Source organism: Vipera berus (assembly GCF_964194415.1).
Source record: "Vipera berus genome assembly, chromosome: 3".
Taxonomy (NCBI): Eukaryota; Metazoa; Chordata; class Lepidosauria; order Squamata; family Viperidae; genus Vipera; species Vipera berus.
Genome location: NC_138204.1, coordinates 176,452,737 through 176,468,571, shown reverse-complemented (window position 1 = coordinate 176,468,571; position 15,835 = coordinate 176,452,737). Strand labels below are relative to the sequence as shown.

The window sequence follows — 15,835 nt, the reverse complement described above, 5'->3', positions numbered from 1 at the left end:
TCTTCTGGGAAACCCTCGTAGTTTTCCTACACTGAAGGTAATGCTGCGACCTATTCTATTTCTCTACCTTTTTAATTTTTCAAGAGGATAGAATGCATTCTTCTTTGATAAGAACAACTCAGCTTTTTCATCTTCAAGAACTTATCAAGCTTTTAGAGCTGCCTCATATTTTAAAAGTCCCTAAAAGTCCAAGCTTTTTATGTGTTATTGTTGGCTCTTATACCCAGTATCTAACAGAGCTGGGATTAATCCTGTTTTGTCCCATTAATTTCCAGTGGATTAGATTTAAAAAAAAGATAAAATACTTTTAATTTGCCAACTAAGCAATTATATTATTAAATGCTGATATTCATAAGACAACGATGATGATGATGATTACTTGAATGCCTCCTGCCACTCTAAAGATGTCAGGGCTACAGGAATGTAATTTTAGGGGGGTTGGGGGGAATTTCCTTCCCTTCCCCTCCCCTCCCCTCCCCTTCCCTTCCCTTCCCTTCCCTTCCCTTCCCTTCCCCTCCCCTCCCCTCCCCTCCCCTCCCTTCCCTTCCCTTCCCTTCCCTTCCCTTCCCTTCCCTTCCCTTCCCTTCCCTTCCCTTCCCTTCCCTTCCCTTCCCTTCCCTTCCCTTCTCTTCTCTTCTCTTCTCTTCTCTTCTCTTCTCTTCTCTTCTCTTCTCTTCTTCTTTCCAGGTATTTATCTATTCCTTTCCCTCTCTTTCCACCTTATCTTTTCCAATAGGGCTGGAAGGAGAATTTCCCCATGGAATCACCAGTGTACATATTTCGTGAAGAGCTAGGTCCCACCTGCCCCCCAGGTTTTTGCCCTTTTCCAACCAGGACCAGCCACAGCTGGCTTGCAGACTGGGAAGAATATGGCAACAGCAGTAATGGTGGATATGAGGACTTGCAGCAGAATCAGACCAATATCTCCCCAGCTATTCCAATCATCATCACAGCAGTCTACTCGATGGTCTTTGTGGTGGGCCTGGTGGGCAACTCTCTGGTTATGTTTGTCATCATAAGGTAAGTCGTATGAAAAGCAGTTATGTAAATCTAACCCATGAAAAGGGTTATTATTGCAGGAAGAGATCAAAGAAGGGAAAGAACATAAGAAAATCAGAAAGCTAACTGGCCCAAGCTTAATTATTGCATCCAAGGGGACAGTCTGTAGAGTGATGGTAAAGTGTATGTTTTGCACTCAGAAGGTTGCATTTTTGATCCCTAGCATTTTGAGGTACGATGGAAGAAAGCCTTGCCTTAAGCCCTTGAGTCTGCTAGCAACAATTGTATTGTGGCTAACTTTGTTAATATTTAAATGTTACAATTCTTCAAGGGCTGCTTAGTGGACTCACATTAGAGAATAATTTACAAACTAGTGTATGGGGATGGTTGAGGTAAGGATTGAAGGGGGAGAAAATTATTTCTTCCCAGAAGAGTTACCTTCTGTTTTGTTTAGCTGGTGCAGCAAGTGGATTGCTCTTCTGGACACCCAAGTGAAGTAGGAATGGCCATTAGTAATACCTGGAAAGGACACCTTCATAGAATACTAGGATTGTTATGAGACTGGGAAATTGAAAAACATTCCATAAAATGGTACTGCAAACCATTTTTGTACTGTTGATATGAAACCACAGGAATCTATTTAAATAGTTTAGTCACCAGAAGTTGAGCTTTGCTGGAAAAGACATTATCTCTGTTTTGGATTAGTGTAGTAAAACAGCTATGGGGAAATTGCCTAAATGGATTTAGTATCAGCCTTGCTTTCATTTGGAATATAGACAGAGAAAACGAAAATGGAAAATAGATGATAATTTTTAAGTGATCAGCCTGGACGATGTGACAGTTGAAAAGCAACTGCAGAAATATGTGCCTAGAGCTCCCCCCAGGGATAAAAATGTTGTTTTTATTATTATTAATTTTATGTAAAATAAAATATGCATACTAATTATTCTGATAATCAATCATCTTTATAATGATCTCCTTACTTTTCAAATAATCTTATTTTTATTCAATATACTTTTTAAAACAAAATATGACATAATGAAATTTTCCTAAAATGCTACATCTGTGCAAGAAAACACCACCTGAGCTCACCCATTTCCCTATATATGTATGTGCACAAATTTATATGCATCAAGTTATTCAACTAAATGGAGGTCTATCTCCAGATGTTCCTTATCTCAGTTTACATTTCTGATGCTTAGAGATTTAAGGATTTGCGATTTATCCAGGAGGAAGTGGGGAGAAGTGGGGATGGCAAAGGAACTGGCTTTTCTAATCATTTGCTTCAAAATGCATTGAATTTTGAGGTGGTATTGTTTCATATAGTTTTATTGAACTTTTGTAAAGTGTTCTGGTGCCCTTTGGGGGTAAAAATAGCCTGGAACAGTGTTTCTCAACTATGGTGACTTTAAGTCGGGTGGACTTTGATGCCCAAAACTGGGGAGCTAGGAAACTGTGAGTTGAAGTCCACCCACCTTAAAATTGCCTAGGCTGAGAAACATTGGCCTAGAAGTTACTAAAATAAATACAAGAGTGGAACATGGGAAGCGTAGTAAGCATCCAGTTGTCTTACTGTTCTATGCTAGCCCATGGAGTTTAGAGAGAGTCCTGTGGAGCTTAGCTTAACAGAATTATCTGGTCACTGGAAATAGACTGGATTTTAATCAGAGTTTTGTACCCAGTGCTTTTTTTGTAAAAGAAAAAGGTGCCGGAACTCACACATGTCATACAACCCGCCTTGCCTACACTACAAGGTTCCATCCAAAAAAGGTGCCGGAACTCTGTTCTGAGCGTTCTATGACAAAAAAAGCCCTGTTTGTACCCATGTTTCAGGTTTGAGTTGGTTTCTAGATTTCATGAAATCATTATATGTAATTTTGCTTCATACAAGACTCAGTGTGGATATACTTCTGTTTCCAGTGCCCTTGATGGAAAAATGGTGGTGGCAGAATTTTGCAGCCAGTAAACTGAACAAAACCCAATATAACCCCTCCCCCTTTCAAATCTTTAAATCAGTTTCTGCAGTTTTTACTTAATTTAGGCATTAGTGTTCAAGAGACTTCTTAAGTCTAACAATCTAAAAACTCATTTTTCTAAATGTGCTAGCAATCCTGTGGAATGACATGGGAGAAGCATTGTCAATAAATAAGAAACTATATTTTCTACCTTAAAGTCAAGTCACCTTTAAGTTGAAGCAAACTCTGGTACTTAAATATACCAATGTTGCTTTCTTGGCAAAAAGAATTAATCATTTCCTTCTTCTGAGATGTTTTCTAGTCTAATTTATGGTCAAGCTTGTTTTTATATTTTTAATGCTTTAAATACTTTCTCTTCCTGCATTCGCAAACAACCTATTACTTGTGATAAATTTATAGCATATTTACTATTTTGATTAAAACCTTTGATCTCATCTGTCTTGTGATATTCAAGTTCTGCAGCTCATTTTCTGCTTGAAATCCAGTAAAAAGTGACGATAAATTAGAAATAAGGCAGATGGTGAAAAATATTTCAGAATAATATTGAACAGAGAGCTTACATTGTTTATTTTTCAACAGAGATCATTCCAGAGAAATACCTATAAATAAGTGCAATACGTAACAATTCTATTGCTATTTGTTAGGGAAGTGTCAGATCTAGGGTATTTCTACTGTCTCTTCTGATGTAACAAAGTTGTAATCAAAGGAGGAGGAGATACAAACATGGGACTCAAGCTCTCACCCTGATTTGGAGTTAGGAAAGTGCTGACATGAAATTGCAATTGATTACTTGATTGAACACTTAATTCTTTAGTTTCTTGAACTGACATTCACCTGTAATCGGTGTCTCAGTTCCTTCAGGAAAGCTTATAATTTTGTTTTGTTTCGAATTCTGCTTCATGATCTGAATTTTAACACTGAAACATTTAGCCTCAGAATTATCATCTACAAAACTGACAGATATTTTCTGAAATAACTTAACAATGGACAGCAGATGTGTGTACTAGACACAAAATTTAATCAACAAACCACTCAACCTTTTACTGAGAATCTAATCTATGTTGACCTGAAATGCATTATATGGTGACTTGCAGTCACTTTATGTCTTAGATCAGCATTCCCAAATTCTGCAGGTCCCATAATCCCTTGCCTCATATTTGGGTACATTGATTCAGGAATATGAGACTTGAACTTCAGGACCCAAGATACAGGAAAAGCTATTTTCAACAAACAGCATTTATAGAGTTTTGCCTTTTATCATTAGAACTTCAATAGAGCATAACATTCTACTGCAAATCTCTGTTTCAGATTTTTCCCAAAATTTGTCTTTGATTCCATGAGGCTATGCCTCTAAAGCCATGCTGAATTAATAGCATTTGCAGCTGCATTTATTTGCTCCTCTCTTTTTTTCCATCAATTACAACTGCCTTTAAGAAGTTACCATTGTTCCATTCTAATTAACTGCAACGCTGCCTAGTTCCACTGGCAAGCTAGGGAATACTCATATACCTTCAAATGTGAGACACAGTATCCAGTGTGTGGAATTCTACTGAGCCATAATAGTTCCGCACTATTAGTACTTCCTAAAGAAATCTCTAGTCCAAATGTTTTCTCAGCCATGAGAAGGTAAGCTACTTCCCAGCCACCACTCCCCTATAATATGGGGATAATGTGCTATATAGTTAAAAACACATAAAATTGTTTAGCACATATTTTTGTGCTATCTTCTCTGAGAAATTAAATAGCTGCAATGGAAAAAAGGGGCAATTATGTTTAAATAAAGGTTAGAGATTTATGACCGGTCAAGTTGAAAATCGTTCAATTAAGTGAAGTTTGGCACTCCTCCCTCCCTCCCTCATTTTGCAGTCTGCAGATAACAAGAAAAAACAAAATTTCACAGAAGTCAAAGCAAGCCATTTGGTGGTTTCCAGTGATGATCTTCGTAGCTTCTGAGACTGTGTGCCTGTCTCTCTTTCTCACAAAGGGCAGCAGCGTCTAGTAGCTACTGAAGGAATGCTGGCTTTTCTTGCTCTTGGCTGTGGCAATGCCCTTCATGAACTTAACTAATCTTTCTAACAAAGGTAGAACAGGCATATGCACACTGCAATGAAATAGAAGAGCAGGTAGACTTGAGAAATGGGAACAATGCTCAGAACTGTGCATCGTGAGTTCTTTCTAGCGTCACTAGAGATACCTAGCATTGGGCTTATATTATTTCCAGAACCTTATTTATCCAGCCATCTGCTTTCCATAACTGCAAAACTTCTCATCACTGAAAAGTTCAGGAGACAGCGAAGAGAATCAAGCTAGCTAGCACATCAACAGTCAGTCTGCACAGTGCTTCAGACAGCTGGGTAATTAGAGCATTCCCACAAACATCTATCAGTTTGGTTTATGGCTTAATGTTTATAACTCTGCTCCTTTGGATATGACTGGCCTCCTCCTTCTCCCCACTTTCTTTTTCCTTTTTCTCCATCTTTAAATATTATATGATTGTTAATGGAGCAGAACATAATTGGGCATTTGAAATTGGTAGACAAAAAATATTGGGAAGAAAGTTTTCCACATTTCTTTGTAGGAAAGAGAAATTCCTCAAAAAAAATTCACAACTTTTTCCCCCTTGGAGGTAAAAAATCCAATAAGCCCTCCTCCAAGAGTCACTTGATACACAAAATGCACTTATTGTTGAAAGAACTAATATTTCAAAATTATGAGGATGGAGCCTGCAGATAGATTACTGAGAAATGAATGTAATTACATTCAGTCCTGTAGAACTGAACCTGGCTTGCTGGTCAATTGTTTGAAAAGGTTTACTGAATCTAGAATTATCAGGGAATCCAAGGAAAAGGGCTAAAAGTAAGAAATATTGCAAAATGAGATTTGTTGGTGCTGGTGTTGTAGAAAATATCGTGAAAAACCTTCATGACTAATTTTTGAATAAAATCTAAATAAATGAGCTATGATGTGCATGCTTGGCAACTGTGAGGCTCATCCCTATGCAGCTGTTACGAAGGAAAGAAATAAAAAATTCCCAGAAAATATGGTAGGACAAAAATAAGAAAGACAGCAATGATGTTGAGAAAAAAATACATTTTCAGTTGGATTGCTATTGAATTAATATCTATACCAGGAGTGGTAAATCTGTGCCCCCCCCGATATTGTTGAATTACAATTATTAGCCCTTTTCACCATTAGCTATGTTAGTTGGAGCTCATGTCCAAGAAGATCTTAATGTTCCCATCCATATTCTACAGGAAGCAAAGCTGAGGATAGGTGATGCATAGTTCTGGGCGTTTTTCTAATGCATTTCTGATTATGGTAATCAAACTCCTGGGAAGGGAGCCATTGCTATTTTAACATTCTTTTCATAGCAGGGACTTCATTGGAAATGGCATTTCCAGCTTATTTAAAATTTAAAGAAAATGACTCAAATTTCAATTTGTAATGGAAAAGGCACTGCAGCATTATGGACCTGCTGCCTCAATGCTTTGGTCAATTTAATAATGGCTACCAATGGCAGTGTGACTCATTCAGTAGTTCTGAGTTTCTCTTGTTTCTCAGTCCCAGCTGAACCAGGTTGCTTTTTAACTGGAAGAAGAACTGGGTATCATCAGGCTTGAAGTAGGGTATTCGCCCCCCCCCCTCAATTTATCTTATACGTTTCCAGTAATGTGCATAATTTTCTAAGTTCTACCTAACAAAGCTTTTAGTTTTATGACCAAACCCAACTGTGAGAAAAGGTAAGACTGATGAGGTTTCTGATGACATTTGAGAGAAGGTGGGAAATGATTTTATCTTCATAATCATACATTCAGTTTATAGCTCAATACTATATTAGAAAATGCAGCAGATAAGAACCCCCACTTTGCCTTAAATACCTTAATGCAAATGAGAATGCACTAAAAGTAAGAGGGGCACTTTCCTATCACATCTTGAATGCATGTATAAGTGTTTATTAAGTAATGTTGGTAACTAGTCAGCATAAACAGAATTCTTAACATTCTGCTATACTCTTGTTTGTACGTGATGCTCTCTCTTTGTTTTTGTTTTTTTGTTAAATCATAAAAGGGTATACATCCTTATCAGCTGAAATACTTTAGCTCTAGCCTAAGGATAAAGTGCTCTGTTGAGAAGCTACAGCAATTAATTGTATTTAGTTATCTTTCTGCTTTGATCCCTGGCTGACCTTCCTACTGTTCTAATTCTTTATACTTTGTCCCCCAACTTTCAGTGTCTTGTCTCATTCCTCTGAAACTTAGACTGATTTGAAATTTGTCTCCTGGAGTGATGGAGTGATAAATCTTCTTTGTGTGCCTTTGGACATGAGTAATCCCTTTTGGATTTAGATATCCTTTTTGGAGTTAGATCTTGAATTTATAGTTGCATTTTTATGCTTTTTGTCCCTTACCTAAGATAGAACATGACTGAACAATTTATTTTTTGGGAAAGAGAGAGAGAGAGAGAGAGAGAGAGAGAGAGAGAGAGAGAGAGAGAGAGAGAGAGAGAGAGAGAGAGAGAACACAATAACATTGGAAACATCATTGAGAAAATGAGATACAGAATTTTGAAATTTGTCTACCCAAGATCTACAAGCCCAAGTCAATTTGGGTACTTCTGTAATTATGCAATAACTTTTAATTGGACAGATGAACTTTTTTTTAAAATCCCATTTATATCCTGCCCTTCTCCGAAGACTCAGGGCGGCTTACAATCTAAGAAGCACAAATCCATGTGCTTAGCAATAGCCTTCATTCTATGTATATGCCTGCTTATTAGGGCTTTCGCCCCCCCCCCCAACTGGCATTTTTACAAAGTCAGCTTATTGCCCCCAACAATCTGGGTCCTCATTTTACCTACCTCGGAAGGATGTACCAATCTTGAGCCTGGTGGGATGCGAACCTGCACTAATTGCAGGCAGCTGGTGTTACTTAAGGAGGCATTAGCCCACTGCTCCACCAAGGCTCTTTTAACTGAACTGAACACATGTGAGCCAGTGTTCAAAGCCAATGTCACTGAAATCTGTTTTGTCCTAGATTTAGGAAAAGTGTGGCAAGCCCTGCATGATTGTCCATAAAATATTGACATATCTCTAAATCCTTCAAAATCAGAATAGGAGATACCTGGATTCTCTGGTCTTTCCTAAAGACCATGAGATTCAGATCCAGTGCTGTTTTGATTTTAGTATAATGGAAGCAAATTTCTATAGTAGGCATGAAAAGTAGGATTTGAAGTCTATTTCATAAAGATAGGCAGCTCTGTTAATGTAGTATCATTCTGTCAATTGCATATGCCAAACCATCCATTTGAAGCAGTTATGCAGCCCTGTTATTTCTGTGTTTTTAACTAATGAAAATAGAAATATTATTTTAAAAAGAAGAGCAAGATAATATGAACAAGTAAACCATTAGATTGAAATAGTACAGTGCTTTATAGATATTATTCAATAATTCAAAGGAATTATTGTAAGAGGTACTATATACATTCATAGTATTATGCTACTGATTGAATATTCTAAACATTAGAAAAAAGTCTCCCATGATATCTCTCTCTCTCTCTCTCTCTCTCTCTCTCTCTCTCTCTCTCTCTCTCTCTCTCTCTCTCTCTCTCTCTCTCTCTCTCTCTCTCTCTCTCTCTCTCTCTCTCTCTCTCTCTCTCTCTCTCTCTCTCTCTCTCTCTCTCTCTCTCTCTCTCTCTCTCTCTCTCTCTCTCTCTCTCCCCTCCCTCTCCTTCTCCCTCTCTCTTGCCCTGGATAGTTTACCACCCTGAGATTTCTAAATGTTATGGAAATAATATAATCAGATATGAGCAGCATTACTCTGTTATTAGGTCCACTTAGCAGTTGATAATAGGGACGCGGTGGCTCAGTGGGTTAGGACACTGAGCTTGTCGATCAGATGGTCAGCAGTTTGGCGGGTCGAATCCCGAGTGCCACATAACAGAGTGAGCGCCTGTTACTCATCCCAGCTTCTGCCAACCTAGCAGTTCGAAAGCACGTAAAAATGCAAGTAGAAAAATAGGGACCACTATGGTGGGAAGGTAACAGCGTTCCGTGCGCCTTTGGCATCTAGTCATGCCGGCCACATGACCACGGAGATGTCCTCGGACAAGTGCTGGCTCTTTGGCAGTTGATAAAACTGCCATAATTAATACCTACGGAGTTAAATATTGATGGGAATATTATAACTGCATTTTGCTTTGTTTAAAGAAAACAAATGCTATGTTTTATTTGTTCTCAACAGAGAACATTGTATTTTCATTAGCTACAAATAAATTTTGTTGCTTTATGATAGCTTAATTTGCATAATTTAATTAAAATCACTTATTAATTCAATTCTGCTTGTGGCAAGTAAAACTTAATTGTTAACGCAGCATTAAAATCAATTAAATCATGGAGTAAAATATTCAGCTGTTGATTCTGAAGGTTGATATAACCACCATGCTTGTTGCCTTGTTTTCCCTCTAGTAATTCTCTCAAACTTCATGACCCCAAAAAATTCAGAATCCAAAGCTAAATGATTATCCTTTTAACAATCTACTTTTCTCAAAAGTATTAAACTTTATGTAGTTCAGATCAATCAAGATATTTTGCATGGCAGAGGAATGTATACACATATGAAATAGATTCAAACAATATATTTATAGCATCCTTTGTTTGAAAGACAGAAATATTTTTTCTTTCTTTCTTCAAAGAAAAGGAAGCAAAAATTATTTTCCTTATTTAAAACAAATATTTTTAACAATTATTTATTAAAGATCAGTGTAATAAACAGCATGTGCTGGAGCAGAATCTTATCCTATATCACAGGTGTCAAACTCCATTGTGACATGTGACGTATCATGATGTATCATGACTTTTTTGCCTTTGCGGAGTCGGGGTGGGCGTGGCCTGCACGTAACACATCTGGCCTGTGGGCTGCCAGTTTGTCATCCCTGTCCTATAGAATTCATTCATCAAAACAGTGATTTGTGTCAGTTTATATCTACCCCAATAAAATTAAGTCCGGAGGTAACTTAGTCTTATTGTGGTTTCAGCACTGACTCTATTACATCATCATGGTGAGCAAAAGCAGCTGCATCACCACATGGAAGAGCAGGCAGTATATAAATGCAGGCATGTGCTTTGGTCCCAGAGACCCCCATGTATTTTTATTCCTGCCAAAATATTCCCCCATCAGAACCTTAAAGAAATAAACAAAAAGTATAACCTTGAGGTAAGCAGTTTGGAGTGTGTGTGTGTGTCTGTCTGTCTGTCTGTCTGTCTGTCTGTATATTCTATGCAAAACAGTGATATTTTGTAATAGTCTCTGCATTAGATTTATGGAGAAATATTTAAAAATATTTCTTCTGTTTTAGGTACACAAAGATGAAGACTGCAACAAACATTTATATTTTTAATTTAGCTCTGGCAGATGCTCTTGTCACCACAACTATGCCTTTTCAAAGTACTGAATATTTAATGAACACTTGGCCCTTTGGGGATGTGCTGTGTAAAATAGTCATTTCAATTGACTACTATAACATGTTTACAAGCATATTCACCCTGACCATGATGAGTGTAGATCGCTACATTGCTGTGTGTCACCCAGTGAAGGCCCTGGACTTTCGTACTCCTCTGAAGGCCAAGATCATCAATATATGCATCTGGGTTTTATCTTCTTCCGTAGGCATTTCAGCCATAGTTCTTGGAGGTACCAAGGTCAGGGAAGGTAAGTACAAACACCAATTTTATATGTAGCCTGGAAAACATTGGGGTATATTTTATTGTTGATTCCTAAGTCAATTCTGTGTGTTTTTCTAATTTACTCAGAATTAGCAGAAATAATACTATTTCTGAGAATCCCTGCTTTCAGATCAGCCCTGTAAGTCAGGAATTCAATTCCACTTGAAGACTCTTTATTGTTATGGTATATAATAACAAAATCTTGAAAGCCTACCACAATTTCCTTCTCTTTCTCTCTTATCAGATGCAGAATCAAGGCAGGATTATTTTAAGTCTCTTTCCATGCTTACTACTTTCCCATGGCTGAAATTTCTCTTTTGTCTGTTAAAAGATGTTGCATTCCTTTACCAATGTTATCTCTACCTCCCACTAACATTAAAAAAAGGAAAGCTAGGGCAGCGATCCCCAACCTTTATGACTTGGCGGCCTGATGGAGGAGGGAGGGAAACTCGCACAGCCCAGTTCCAAACAGGCCACAGCCCAGTATTGGGCCACAGCCCAGGGGTTGGGGATCCCTGCCCTAGAGGTCATAGCTCCAGAGAATTTATTTTATTTATTTATTTAAAATATTTATAGAGCGACCCATCTTTCAACCAACGATGGGCATCTCCCAACCAAATGATTTAAATATCTAATTACAAACATATGAAAAGAACAAGGGCTCAGATTTTGACACTATGCGGGACAATTCTGGTTAGTAATACTGTTTAAAAATTATAGGCTGGATTATAAATGAGTAGCACAAAAAAGTAAAAAAAAGATGTTGAGACTATAGAAAGAGTGTAGAGAAGAGAAACAAAGATGATCAAGGGACTAGAGACTAAAACATATAAAGAATGGTTGCTGGAATCGACCATATCTCGTTTATTGAAAAGAAGGACGAGGGGTGACATGATAGTAGTGTTCCAATATTTAAATGGTTGCTCCAAAGAAGAGGGAGTCAACCTATTCTCCAAAGCACCTGGAGGCAAGACAAGAAGCAATGGATGGAAGCTAATCAAAGAGAGAAGCAACCTAGAACTAAGGAGAAATTTCCTGACAGTTAGAACAATTAATCAGTGGAACAACCTGCCTCCAGAAGCTGTGAATGCTCCAACACTGGAAGTTTTTAAGAAGAGACTGGACAATTGTTTGTCTGAAATGGTATAGGGTTTTCTGCCTGAGCGGGGGGTGCGGGGATTGGGGGTTGGACCAGAAGGCCTCCAAGGTTCCTTCCAACTCTGTTATTCTGTAACATGATTTCTTCTGTTTTGTCTTAGCAATGTTGTAATTTACTGAATGAACCCTAGATAAACAATCCATGTCTTAGTCTAGTGCTACCAGATCTGGACTGCAAAAATGTGGACAAACATGAGATGGCAGGGAAAGAATTTTAGAATCTTTTTTCCCAGAACTTTTTGCCCACTGCCATCTACTCAGAGTGATCTCAGTAGTGATCATCCAGATTTTTGAAGCTTAAAAATTAAATTAATTAAAAAAAATAAGTAATTCGTTCATTGGTAAAATAATTTCAGTTGAAAATACTGTATTGAATTATTATGGAGACTTTCACATAGTCTCCAAATCAAAGCTTTGCACAAATAAAAACTATTTATCTAGCATTTGCCATTTTCAAAATTAGTATATGATAAAATATTTAATTAAGGAGGCAAAAAGGTTTAAATTCACAGTGATCCATATCCAGCAAAAAAGATTGTTTCAAAGCAATTCATATTTGAAACAAGTTGGTTTTGAATTCAGAATGTGCCCTCTAAATAAACAGGGCTACTTCAAGAACAAAATATTTTGAATTTCAGATGTTCTTCACACCCCTATAATCCTTTCCATGCAACAATATCTGTAAATATATTTCCCATAGTTCCTGAAATGAAGAATATGTGACTTATAGCATACACTAAAGATAAAAATAGATTGGATCACATTATATTAATTTCTATAGTTTATGTTTCATAAATCTCAAAGTGGATATGTACTGTATGCTACCCAATAGTGGAATAATATCAATAGACATTAAGTTAAACTTCAATATAATCACTTTTAAATTAGTATTATCATTATATATATCAGGGGTGTTAAACTGCCGGCCCCCGGGTCGGGCGCGTCATCCGGAAGTCATACCAACTCCATTGCCGGCAATGGCAAAACAGTCCCGATACATTGCGCGACGTCACATGACGTCGCAGGTTTGATATCTCTGATATATATCATTTTGTACAGGTTTCCTAAATGTTTTAATAATGTTAAAATAATAATAATGTAATTAATTTGTATTTTTACTTGTGAGCCACAAATCGGCTGTTCTTACAGTAAGACACATCATAATACCTACATTTGGTACAGGTATATACAAAGAAATATTGATCTGAATATATGGGAGGAATTTGGGAACTGTCTTCATGTGAGAAATATTTTCTGTGGCAAACAATACTTGCAGATTGCTCTATAAGAGTTTCCAAAGCATTTCCCCAGATATCTAAAAGTGTTGAAGAAATATACATACAGTGGTGAAATTATGTACAGAAGGCAGTTTATATCCACTGGATCAAACTTTACAACTTTAGAAACTGCATTCCAAGCACTGGCATAGCCAATTTAGTTAAATCACTGGCTAAAGGAGAGAGGAGAGTAAAGAGACATGGAGTTGCTCCATGGGATCAAATAACATATACCAGATCAGTGGAGCTGTTATCTACTGATTCCCAAGAGAATACATTCAGTCTGGCAAGATTCTTGTAAAATAGGTGATCAACAATAAAGACACTGCTTTGGCTTTTTCATGGAGTTGTTCTGGTTCCTTGAACCTAATGCCAACTGAAAACCTAAATTAAACTAAAAAATTAAATTATGTTAAACTAAACCACAGTTGATGTGCTGATGTCCTATGTGTCCAATATTTTTTTCTTTTCTGGGATGTTTTTTTAAAATATTATAATCATACCCATGATTTTGAGACCAACATACTTCAAGCTCCACAACTGTCTAGATGGAACTCGTTATTAGTTTCTGTGCACCAAACCCAGTGCTTTTTTTGTAAAAGAAAAAGGTGCCGGAACTCACACATGTCACACAACCTGCCTTGCCTACCCTACAAGGTTCCATCCAAAAAAGGTGCTGGAACTCCATTCTGAGCGTTCTATGAGAAAAAAAGCCCTGACCAAACCTATGATTTTCTTGGTAAAAGGCACTTTTTAAAAACAAATGAGTAAAACCCCTTTTTCTTTTTATTCAATTGAGTGAGCTGTGCATTATAATAGCAAATAGAATATTTTGTTCTCCTGCAGACATTTCTCAGTTTCTCAGCTGAACTTGCCACTTACATAACATTCTTTAAAAGGTATGGCTTACCCTTCTAACCACTTCAGTTCATTATTGGCAATAAGATTGCCTGAAATTAAGGACAAGAATACATTTTTGAACTACATTTGCAAAGCTCATCCATGAACATCTGCAGAAGTATCAAGACTGTTTTTTTAACAAGTAGCAAGTCTGTTATGGAGATTGTAGGTTTGTAATTAGAAAGGACAGATGTAATTAGCAACGATTCTCTAAGCCTGGTTTCAATAATACAGTAGACTGGACAACACCCTAATTTATATTTACACCCTGGTTCCTTAAGTTTTTCGTTTGAGTGAAAGAACCCCTGTGCATGCAATAATCCTCGACTTACAAATGTCTATTTGTTTAGCAACAATCTGAAGCTACAACAGCACTGAAAAAAGTGACTTGTGACCATTCCTTGCATTTACAAATGTTGCAACACCCCCATGGTTATGTGATCAAAATTTCGGTACTTGGCAGCCAATAAAAGGCTTCTGACAAGCAAAGCCAATGGGGTAAATCAGATTCACTTAGCAATCACTTAAGTGATTTGCTTAACAACCATGTCAAAAACGGTTATAAAATTGGGCAGAAGTCACTTAACAACTGCCTTGCTTGACAATGGAAATTCTGGTGCCAGTTGTGGCTGTAGGTCAAAGACTACCTGCAATTATATCCTTTGCATTTAACTGGGAGAAACTCATAAACACCTTGCAGAGTTTATTAGAATTAATTTCCATTTGTAGGCCATAAAAAGGGTTTCCATGTAAACCTCAATGTAATCAGTGGAACCCATATCCAGGGTATATTAAAATATGCCTGTTAATATTTCACCTCTGATTTGTCAATACAAATGCAATGAAAGAGAAAAGCAAGATTTATGAATCTTGCCTACAGAGCTTGGTTTTAGCCTCTGAAAGTGATATAACTTTGAATCACTGTACATTCTATCCTATTTGCTTTTTCTGAAATTGTTAATTTAACATATTCATTTGTTTTCTTCTTATGGGTCCCTTTATATACAGATACAGGCAGCACTGAGTGTTCTCTTCAGTTTCCAGATGATGACTATGTCTGGTGGGACATCTTTATGAAAATCTGTGTCTTTGTCTTTGCCTTTATTATCCCAGTCCTAATTATTATAGTTTGTTACACTCTAATGATCCTGCGCTTGAAAAGTGTGCGGCTCCTGTCTGGATCACGAGAAAAAGATCGAAACCTCCGCCGTATTACCAGATTGGTTCTTGTTGTAGTTGCCGTTTTCATTATCTGTTGGACCCCCATCCACATTTTTGTGTTAGTTGAGGCTCTTGGAGATGTCTCACACAGCACTGCAGCCATTTCCAGCTACTATTTCTGCATTGCATTGGGCTACACCAACAGCAGTCTAAATCCCATTCTATATGCTTTTTTGGATGAAAACTTCAAGCGTTGTTTCAAAGATTTCTGCTTTCCATTTAAAATGAAGGTTGACAGACAAAATATTAGCAGAGTTAGAAACACAATTCATAATCCTGCTCATGCTGGGGACGCTGATGGTGCAAACAAGCCAGCATGACTAGTTGTGGAAATGTCATCATATTGTCCTCCTGGAAGAGAAGAATCCAATGATCTTGGATTAACTCAAATAACTACAGCAGTGTGAAATGGACAGTAAAAGGCCTATTTGATATTATTTACAAAATCCTACAGTTTCAGTTGAAATATAGCCACCAAGATGTCCTTCACCTATGTTCACTGATGATAAATTCTGTTTCAACAGAACTTTGTATATAGCAAAGTAGTCATTTGGGGCAGAAGAAGAGAACTAGCTTTTTCCCAT

General features: G+C 37.3%; 1 protein-coding gene across 1 annotated transcript; it reads left to right on the top strand.

The window, feature by feature from the left end:
- Nucleotides 1-757: 757 nt before the first annotated feature.
- OPRK1 (opioid receptor kappa 1) lies at nt 758-15,571 on the top strand (the record flags this gene model as incomplete). Its single annotated transcript, XM_081324832.1, has 3 exons — nt 758-1,020; nt 10,329-10,681; nt 15,039-15,571. 3 exons carry the CDS (start codon nt 758-760, stop codon nt 15,569-15,571), a joined length of 1,149 nt encoding a protein of 382 aa, XP_081180958.1.
- Between the last annotated feature and the right edge of the window lie 264 nt (nt 15,572-15,835).